Source organism: Mobula birostris, chromosome 15 (assembly GCF_030028105.1).
Source record: "Mobula birostris isolate sMobBir1 chromosome 15, sMobBir1.hap1, whole genome shotgun sequence".
Classification (NCBI taxonomy): Eukaryota; Metazoa; Chordata; class Chondrichthyes; order Myliobatiformes; family Myliobatidae; genus Mobula; species Mobula birostris.
This window is the reverse complement of record NC_092384.1, coordinates 64384732-64395661: the sequence shown is the minus strand read 5'-3', so window position 1 is coordinate 64395661 and position 10930 is coordinate 64384732. Positions and strand designations below refer to the sequence as shown.

Below are 10930 nucleotides of genomic sequence, written 5' to 3'. Positions count from 1 at the left end.
TTCAGGTCCGGAAGCAGCGAAGAGAATTGGGGCATTAATGTCTGAGGCTGACGAGGCTGCAATAGAGGAGGATGGAGGAGGTGCTTGAAGTGGCAGAGAGCTGCTGAATAGCGGCAATAAATTGCTGAACCATCATCGTGAGCGCTGTCACCTGTTCTTCCAGCTTGGACTGGGCTTGCCGCTCTGAGAATCGTTGTCACACTGCCATTGGCAATTCTGCCAACCCAGCCTCCACTGACTTTCACTTCTCCTCCACCCGACTCAATGAAATTCAGGGCCGATTTCAGCTTTTCCCTTCCCACTGGGTCCATTTTGATGGTCAAGTCTTGCTGATAAGAGTTCAATGATGGCCCAAGTCCAGGGGTGGGGGTGGGGGGGGGGGAGGGGAGAGAGACAGAAACACAGAATGAACAGTTCACCAAGTCTTAATAAGAGCTGTACAAAACAAAGGAACATAATAAGTGCTAAGCCAAAAGGACTGCAAACTAAAATCTCCAAAACTAACTAAAAGCCAATGCTGACACTGTGGCTTGAAAGCAATAACCTAGAATTAAATTAATACATCTCCTTTAACAGTGTCTATCTAAATCAATAATCTTGTTTCTTGGAACGTGGACTAAGGTAAGCAGGGAGAGTTATCATCGCTGTGCTTCAATAAAAACCTGATGAGACTGAAACAAAAGGAGGAGAGTTAAATGCAATTACAAAAAAAAACCCTAATTGATTGCATCCTCACATGTGTGATTAGACCATAAGACCATAGGCAGGAGCAGAATTAGGCCACTGACTTCTTCAATGATTGACATCTTCTTCCAACTGCCTGCCTACTCGAGAGCCCACACTTTGTGGAAATGTCTGCAGTTGTGACAATTATGCATGACTTGATGTGGCACGCACAATAATTTGATCTGATCTGCTGGTTGTGGCATTTCATGCATCAGCCTATGCAATGTTGTCGTTGCTGTTTAACATGCATGTAATCACGTGGACATTTCAGGAATGCACCTGATTTTCAGATATGGCTGATATAGATTCCACAATGCCCTACCTACAGAAAGTAAAGTAAATAAATAAGAAAAAATAAGTGTGAGAAGTTTACCTATGTCTTGAGAGACATGGTTGAAACTAACATTAATATACAAACTACAGATATTTTGATGTACCAGAATGAAAATCAAATTTGCAGGCTAGTAACAAAAAAAAAAAAAATTGCTTTGTTCTCATGCTAAAATCTTGTTATGGTGGTGGACAGAGTTAAATTAATCCTCTTTTTGAAAACCGTAGCTCCGTATTAGGTCATGTGAGAAAGTGCTTATGAATCTGTCATGGAAATTTATGAACATAGCATATAACATAGACCAGCATAGCACAGTACAGCCCCTTCAGTCCATGATGTTGTGCTGACATCTTAACCTACTCCAAGGTCTGTCTAACCCTTCCTTCCTATACAACCTTCTATTTTCTTTCATCCGTATGCCATTCTAAGAGTCTGTAAATACCCCTAATGTATCTGCCTCTACCCCCAACTCTGGCAGTGCTTTCCATGCAGCCACCATCCTCTCTGTAACAACCTAACTCTGACATCCCCCTTATACTCCCTCCAATTACTTCAAAATTATGCCCTCTTGATATAAGCCAGTTCCACTCTGGGGAAAGGGCACTGGCTATCCACTCTATCCATGCTAACAATTCATGCTAAGAATATAGAATTTTTCAACTTCGAAAGCCAAATCAAATGAGAAATTTCAGTGTACAAGATATATGACATTCTGAACAGAAGATCACCTGTATGAACAGTAAATCTCACAATCATGTTAATTTTCTTAAAGGCAATTATATATTTTGAAATACCCATTGGAGTGACCATGTTTAATTATTCGCTTCTCTCAACCTCAGCATGCATCTCCGCATATCCTATGGGCATCTGATTAGCTCAATATCACAAATATTACGCAAATGAATGAAAAGTCTGTGCTAGCGACAATACAAGATCCAAAACATTGCCATTTTGAACTTGATGTGACCACCTCTAAAGGTATTAATAGAATGAATTCAGAAGATCTGGCCAAACGCAAATAAATCAAAGCAATATTGGAGAAGTCTCTAGTAATGTATTCCTCACACAATTGATGGTTGGATTTGTTGTTGTCATACTTACTTCCATATCTAAACTATGAAACCATCTTCTATCCATATAACAGGAATGCCAAAGCCTCCTTTCAAGACCATGGTAAGTATTGGTCCCCAGGCCATTGGGCTTCCGAATTCCCTGCTGCATCGTATTTGAAGTGTCACCACTGGTTAATCTTTTCCGTAACTTACAATTTTTTAATATTAATGCACTTTAGTTTGTTATTTATGTGTGATTCATCTGTAGATTTTAACCTTACCTTCATAAGTTACTGTGTGCTATGTGCTATATGTGTGTTATGTGTACTATTGTGCTTTACACCCTGGTTCGAAGAAAAGTTGTCTCATTTCTATATATATTATATGGTTGTATACGTTATATACATGTATACAGCTAAATGACAATAGACTTGACTTGACTTGACAACTAACCATTGTAGATGTTAATGAAGTCCATTATGTAATTGTAGCTGGACTGTGTATTGGCATATTGTTTGTGATGGTTTATTCCTTTGTATTTTAACCTGGAGATGTCATATGATATCTTTTCGTTAAATCACTAAAGGAGAAACTCTTTCCCTGCAAGCGTACTGAAGGCAGAAAGGGCTTAATGATTTGCAAATCAAGAATTATCTTTTACTGCACATGGTTGGGAATAAAGTGCAACTGAAGGCATTGTAATCTCCAACATGACACTAACGCACATCTGACTTGTGAAATTATTTTGCTGATCTCCCCATCTACAGTTTAATACAGTCATTCAATACCCTCCACTGCAGAAAAACCACTGCTGCCTGCAAGGCGGTTGCACGTTCTCCCTGTGACCGTGGTTTCCTTCCACAGTCCAAAGATGTACCAGCTGGTAGGTCAATTGGTCATTGCAAACTTTCCCGTGATTAGGCTAGGATTAAATTGGATGTTTGTTCGTCGGCGCGGCTCGAAGGGCCAGAAGGGCTTATTCCACGCTAAGTGCATGAAAATAAATGATTTTCTCACAGATTTAATGTAACTCCAGACCACAGCCTCCATCCTACAAGTACGCCCATGCATTTGACCCCTGCCAACGGGGCTTAAACATCTTAAACTTGAAAATGAGAAAAGGCAGCAAAAAGGAGCAGAGAGGCACTGTATCCTTTGGGCACATTGTTTTGAACTTCCATGTACATTTACTAATCCCTGTGACTATAAGCTGGAGAGGGTTAATGAATATGTGGTTTGAGTATGTCATTCAGAAACTTCAAAAAAGGATGCTAAGAGGTGATGGGTCCACAGTCAAACTGCTAGCTGGTCAACATTTAAGGATCTGAACAGTAACTGTGGTTAGTTTTCCTACACATCAGTCATTTGTTTCCTTAATAGTTTTAAATAAATAATAGGAAATGGGAGCAGTCTCATTTTGAATGATTTTTAATGCTTTTGGTGTGTGTTTAATTGAAATTTGAATACCTGATTTAGTTTAATGAAATTCTTAAAGTAAAAAGTCTTACGTTTAGCTCCTTAAATAACATATAATCCTGAGAACACAACAGCATCACACCCTGCATATTGAATAGATATTATCTTGAAGCAAGAACGTACAAGAAATAAGTTTTATTATTTTACTGTTAATACTCTGCTGAGTAAAAACAAGAAAGTTGTCAGCCCTAAGAGACATAATCCCTATGACAGCCACACAACAGTAACACATGCTTTGACGGCCATGGAGGAGAGGAAGGTTGTAGAAGGTTACTGTTCCTACAACAACTCCAGGCGAATTCAAGTCTTGGCCCAATGTAACCCACTCCTGGGCGAAGATCATGAATATTAGAGACCAGGAACTTTGCCGACCCACTTGTGATAGGAGACCTTCTGCCTGTAGAAGAACGTGCAAAAATGAACTTGACCCCCATGGAGAAAACCGTCCAAATATAAGAGTGCGGTAGCAATTTTCTTCTCACCTTCTTGACAGATTTTTATTGTCCATTGACCCTGAACTGAGGTGCCATTAATGAGCCTGATGTTATGTATTGGCTAAACTGGGTACAGATAGCAGAGTTTGTTCCCTGAAGTTTATTAGTAAAGCAGATAGATTTTTGCAACTATCTCGTGGTTTCATGATTACTGTTATTAGATTTTTGTTCCTGATTTCTGCGAATACTTGAAATAAATATCTTGCAGGACTTACGATGTCTCGGGGATGACAGTGTTGGAAGACCTGGCCTTATCAATATGCTGCAAAGCAGAGAAGATCAGTAATAGGTGAGGATGTAGACTAATAATCCAGAGGCCTGGACTAATAACACAATGATCCAAGTTCAATTCCCACCATTCCAAACTGGAGCTAAATCCAGTTAATAATTGGGGAACAATGGGCCAACTAGCCTCAGTAAATGGTGAAACACTGAAGGAGGTAATCAGCCATCCTTACCTGGTCTGGTCTACCTGTGACTGTTGATACAGGCACTCTCCAGGTAGTTGGTTCTTAAATGTTTCTCTGAGGTAGGTAAGTGTATCAGTATAAAGTCCTTTGATGAACTTCTGGGGGCTGTTATCTTTATTGGGGGAGCTACACACCAGACTGGTCCGGCACCATCCTGATAAAGGTGTGCTCATAGAATCATATCTTTGCAGACAACGTGCCCAACTCCTCCAGCACAATCCCTGAGACTTGAGCTACTTGTAGGAAAGATCCACTGGAGGTACAATGATACACAGATGGGAAGAAGTTGCTCTTGGGATCCTTACCATTGATTTTGGAATTCATACCATCAGATCAAACGCAGAGAAAGAAACCTCTTCCTAATCACCTAGCATCTTCCATCAGGCAATGAATCAGTGCTTATCCATGTTTAACAACACTTAGAAGAAGTACTGAGGTAGCAAGGGCACAGGATGTACCCTTTGTGGGAGACTTCAATATCCATCACTAAAGGATGGCTCAGAGGCAGCGCCACAGACTGAGAAGGCCAGGTCTTGAAATTCTGCGTCTGTGGTAGGTAGGTAAAACAACAAGAGGGACAGATATGCTTGACCTCATCCTCCCCAAGCTGCCTGTGGTACACGTATATGCCCATGATAGTGTTTGTAAGCTCCAGCGATCAGGTTTTGATTCCTGCCGCCATCTGTAAGGAATTTGCGTGCTCTCCCCCGTGACTGCAAGGGTTCCATCTGGGATTTTGTTCCAGCTTTCCCTCACATTCCAAAGACATATGGAGAGTAAGGGTGAGTAAGTTGTGGGCATGTTATGTTGGTGCTGGAAACATGGTGACATCTGTGAGCTGCCCCTAGAACATCCTCGGACTGTGTGGTTGTTGTCATTGAAGATACACTTCATTGTATCTTTTGATGATTTGATGTACATGCGACAAATAAAGGTCATCTTTCTTTCTTTAGAATTTATAGGGCAACTGCTCACTAATCATCAACAAACAGAATGCAGTAGACAGAGTTGAGGCAATCTCACATCTAATAGATCAGATTAAGGCTCTGGAGTCCATTCATCTAGTTGTGAAGGTAGTGGACAATTAGACAGTCAATAGGAGGAAGAAGTTCCAAGAATATGCCCATCCTTAATGATGGCACAACCCAGAATGTGAGCTCTGAAGACAAGATTGAAACCTTCACTGCCATGTTAAGCCAGAAGTGCTTTATACATCATCCATTTTGGCTTTCTTCCTCCTGTCACAGAAACTAGCCAATTTCACTCACTCCACGTGATATCAAGGAATGGCTGAAAATGCTGGAAACAGCAAAAGCATGGAAGAAGATGACATCCCATTTGGAGTATTGCAGACCTGTGCTCCACACCCAGACATGTCTCTTGGCAAGTTGGTCTGAGTATAATTACAGCACTGGCATTTATTCAACATGGATAATTGCCCAGTTACATTCTGTACACAAAACGCAGGACAAATCCAATATGACTAATTAGTTGATTGGTGAGTCTACCCTCAGGCAATGGCTCACTATGGAAACCACTGTTAACTTTACCATCAAGGAGCACTTGTTCCCCAGTTACCTACCTCCATGTGTTGTGAATAACTCAGCTCCAAATTTCAGCACAGGCTTGGACCAAACATGGATCAGAGAACTAAATTCTTGTTGTTGTTCCTTTCCACACCAATTTTGCTGTTTCTGTAGCATTTGATTGTTTTTTATGAGGCCGATTTGCTAGCTCGACGCTCAACCCAGCATGGATGGAAAGCATGCAAGGAGCTGACCAGATTCAAACTCAGGACCATTTGCCTTGAAGTCCAACTAAGGCTGTAGTTGTACCTCACACAAAGGATGATGTTTGTGGTTCTCAAAGATCAATCATCTTTGTTCAGACCAGCACCATAGAGGTTCCTCTAGACCAGGGGTTCCTGACCTATTTTATGCCATGGACCAATACCACTAAGCAAGAGATCCATGGACCCCAGGTTACGAACTCCTGCTCCAAACCAAACCATCTTCAGCTGTATCATTGATGACCCTTCTTCCATCATAAGGTCAGGAACGAGGATGTTTGCTGATGACTATTTCTTAATAATATATGATTTGCAGCTTCTCAGTAAATCAAGCAGTGCATGCCTGCTTGCAGCAAGTCCTAGACAAGGTATAGGCTTGGCTGATAAGTGAAAGGTAAGTATGAACGTTTGTTTACCATAGGAGTCACAGTTATGCAGCACAGGAATAGACCCCATAGCACACAGAATATGTGCCTACCATCAAACACCCATATATACTAACCCTACATTAATTTCAGTATTTTGTTCTCCTGCATTCCTATCAAATCACCCCCAACCATGTTCTCCTACCCACCCTGCACACTAGCGACACTTGACAGCAGACAATTAAACGATCAACCTGCACGTCTTTTGGATATGGGAGCAAGGCAAGCTCCTGGAGGAAACCCAAAGCCACAGGAAGAACCTACAAGCTCCACACAACAAGTCTTGAGGTCAGGATTGAACCTGAGTCTCTGGCATTGTGAAGCAGCGTCCTTACCAGTTGTGCGATGGCTCGTGATGGAGGCTCGTCAGCATTTTCTCAAGGACATTTGGGTAGGCAATAAACATTGGGCTTGCCGGTGATGTTCAGATCCAAAATATGAAGTTGGAAAAGAGGATACAACGAGGAACACACACAAAAAATGCTGGAGGACCTCAGCAGGCCAGGCAGCATCCATAGAAAAGAGTACAGTCGATGTTTCGGGCTATAACCCTTTGAGTCCTGCCAAATAGCCTGAAAAGTCGACTGTACTCTTTTCCATAGATGCTGTCCAGCCTGTTAGTTCCTCCAGCATTTTTTTGTTCTGTGTTGCACAGGTTTCCACTACAGGTATCTGCAGATTTTCTCTTGTTTGTGATAGGATACAATGAGGTATGTCTTTCGCTGGAGGGTCTCTTCCAATGAACTTGTCTTTGTCTCCAGTTCATTGGCCTGTCATGGTCATAATGATTCCTCCTCCACTGGCTGCCAGCAAAGCCACAATAGAAAGTTAAGTATCCAGGTATCCGAATCTTGGAAAAAGATCTTACTGTCAGTTGTAGCAAAATGAAAGATATTAGGGAACCTGCAGTCAATTCATTAACTGATTCAATTCATTAACAAATTTCACGACACATGCCGGTGACAATAAGCCTGATTATGGTCAGTCAGGGAGCAGTTTCTCCCCTCAAGAACAAATCAGCATCATGTTCCTCATGCTGTTACTGAGACTGTTGCATAATTGTGGCACTTTGCACCTTCAGAGCTACAATTTTCATCAGTTAGTGTGGAAATAACTGTTACATAAATAACAGCATAATTTAAGGCATGCCTAATGTTGAGAAAATGTCAGGTGCACAAACTCAAACAGTGTCTGTTGTAATTTTGTGCCTGGCATAATTTCATGCAGAAGTGATTTCCAGCGTGTTCTAATCTTGCCAAAATTATAAGACCTTTTATTTCCTTGCCGTCCAGTTCCTAGTTTTGGTTGGGCAAAAAGAAAAAAAGAAGTTATAGAGCAAACATAGAACATAGAACAGAATAGTGGGGCCTTTGGCCCACAATGGTGGAGCAACATTTAACCCACTGCAAGATAAATCTAACACTTCCCTCCTGCAGAACCACCCAATTTTTGTCATCCATATGTCTATATAAGAGTCTCTTACATGTCCCTAGTGTATGTGACGTACCTTCAATTACTCCAAAAGACTGAAGTAGGGTAAGTACTGAAAGGCTTTTATTCGCAGTAAAATGTGACCTCCATGCTGAGTGTCTGCCCCTGGTCTGAGGGGGAGCAGGGCGAAATCGCCTTTATTCAGGGGTCTGTGGGAGGAGCCACAGGGGCAGTCAGCAGAGGGGTGTGTCCAGACAGTTAACCCAGTTACAACATTTATACATGGTTTACCACATTCACCCCTCCTTTTTTTTAAAAGAGTTCCGCGGGGTGAAGTGACTGACAATATTTAAAACAAGTATACTTACAGGTTAAGTCTATCAGGCGGTCGAGTCCGTCGCTGTGATCTACATAGCACCGATGATGGCGGTTGTGCTGGCTCCGGCCTGACTTGAGGTGTCAGCATGTTAGGCGCCGGTAATCCCTCGTGCGTGTGCGTCGCGGCCGGTATGGGAGTGTCGTGTGCTGTCTGTGTAGGGCTTGGAGTGCCCGGTCCCTCCCGCCCATCAGGTAAAACCACATAGGCATACTGGAGGTTTGCATGAAGTAAGTGAACCCTCTCGACCATCGGGGAGTATTTATTGCTCCTCACATGTTTCCGGAGCAGCACTGGCCCCAGGGACGTCAGCCAAGTTGGTAGGGTGGTTCCAGTGGTTGATTTTCTGGGAAAAGAAAAGAGCCGCTCATGAGGGGTGGCATTGGTGGCTGTGCATAACAAGGAGCGGATGGAGTGGAGTGCCTCGGGAAGGACCTCCTGCCAGCGGGAGACCGGCAGTCCCTTTGACCTGAGGGCTAAGAGTGTGGCTTTCCACACTGTGCCATTCTCCTTCTCTACCTGTCCATTCCCCTGGGGATTATAGCTCGTGGTCCTACTGGTTGCAATTCCCCTAGCCAGTAGATATTGGCGCTGCTCGTCAATCATAAACCAGGACCCTCTGTCACTGTGGATATAGCATGAGTATCCGAACAGAGTGAAGAGCTTGTGCAGGGCTTTTATAACTGACGTGGTAGTGGTGTCGGGGCAGGGGATGGCGAAAGGGAACCGTGAGTACTCGTCGATAATATTAAGAAAGTACACATTGCCGTTGGTGGAGGGAAGGGGGCCCTTAAAGTCAACAATCAGTCGCTCAAAGGGGCGGGTGGCCTTGATGAGTTGTGCCTTTTCGGGTCGGTAGAAGTGCAGTTTGCACTCTGCGCAGACTTGGCAGTCCCTGGTCATCGTCCTGATCTCCTCAAGCGAGTAAGGCAGGTTCCGGGCTTTCACGAAGTGGAAAAGCCGGGTGACCCCCGGGTGGCAAAGATCTACATATAGGGCGTATAGCCGGTCGATCTGCGCGCTGGCGCACGTTCCCCGGGATAGGGCATTGGAGGGCTCGTTGAGCTTCCCAGGCCTGTACATGATGTCATAGTTGTAGGTGGAGAGTTTGATTCTCCACCTCAGAATTTTATCATTTTTGATTTTGCTCCGCTGCTGATTATTAAACATGAACGCGACTGAGCGCTGGTCAGTCAGCAGGGTGAACCTTTTGCCGGCAAGATAGCGCCTCCAGTGCCTAATAGCTTCCACTATGGCCTGTGCCTCTTTCTCCACCGCGGAGTGCCGAATTTCAGGGCCTTGAAGGGTACGGTAGAAGAACGCCACCGGTCATCCTGCCCGGTTGAGGGTAGCAGCCAGTGCAAAGTCGGAGGCGTCACTCTCTACTTGGAAGGGAATGGACTCATCCACCGCATGCATTGCTGCTTTGGCAATGTCCCCTTTTATGCGGCTGAAGGCCACGCGGGCCTCGGCTGAGAGGGGGAATGTGGTGGACTTGACCAGGGGGCGGGCCTTGTCTGCATAGTTAGAGACCCATTGGGCGTAATATGAAAAGAAGCCCAGGCACCTTTTGAGGGCTCTGAGGGTGTTGGGAAGAGGGAGTTCCAACAGGGGGCGGATACTGTCGGGGTCAGGGCCAATGACTCCATTCTCCACGACACACCCAAGGATAGCAAGTCGGGTGGTCCCGAACACACACTTGTCCTTGTTATAGGTGAGGTTGAAAGCTTTGGCTGCTTGGAGAAATTTTTGGAGGCTGTTGTTGTGATCCTGCCGGTCATGACCGCAGATGGTGACGTTATCCAGATATGGGAACGTGGCCTTCAGTTGACACTGGTCCACCATCCGGTCCATTGCCCTCTGGAAGACAGATACACCATTCGTGACACCAAAGGGGACGCGCAGGAATTGATAAAGCCTGCCGTCCGCCTCGAAGGCGGTGTAAGGGCTGTCCTCCCGGCGGATGGGGAGCTGATGGTAAGCGGATTTTAGGTCTATGGTCGGGTACACCTTGTACTGTGCTATCTGATTGACCATATCCGCGATGCAGGGTAGAGGGTATGCGTTGAGCTGGGTGAACCTATTGATGGTCTGGCTATAGTCCACGGCCATCCTATTCTTCTCCATGTTCGGAACAATGACCACCTGCGCCCTCAAAGGACTTGTGCTTGCCTCAATGACCCCCTCCCTGAGCAGCCGCTGCACCTCCAACTTAATGAAAGCTCTGTCCCCCACGCTATACCTCCTGCTTTTAGTTGCCACGGGTTTACAGTTGGGGGTTAGGCTGGTGAACAGCGGTGGGGGAGGGATCTTGAGGGTGGAGAGGCCGCAAGTGGTGTCGGTAGTGCGGCAGTTGGCAT

The 10930-nt window shown here is 44.5% G+C and overlaps 1 protein-coding gene across 2 annotated transcripts in view; it reads right to left on the bottom strand.

Moving 5' to 3' along the window:
* Positions 1-276: 276 nt before the first annotated feature.
* The window catches only part of LOC140210709 (uncharacterized), a 55763-nt gene continuing 45109 nt past the window's right edge, over positions 277-10930 (bottom strand). Inside the window, exons 4-5 of one of the 2 annotated variants that reach the window (XM_072279922.1) lie at positions 8563-8916; positions 277-329 (exon numbers count right to left, since the gene is read on the bottom strand). Coding sequence is in view for 1 of the 2 variants with exons in the window: in XM_072279923.1 (XP_072136024.1) it covers positions 8833-8916 (84 nt within the window). In the remaining variant the exon portion in view is untranslated. Of the gene's footprint in view, positions 330-8330; positions 8917-10930 lie in introns of those variants that run through there. The other variant, XM_072279923.1, reaches the window with a different exon arrangement.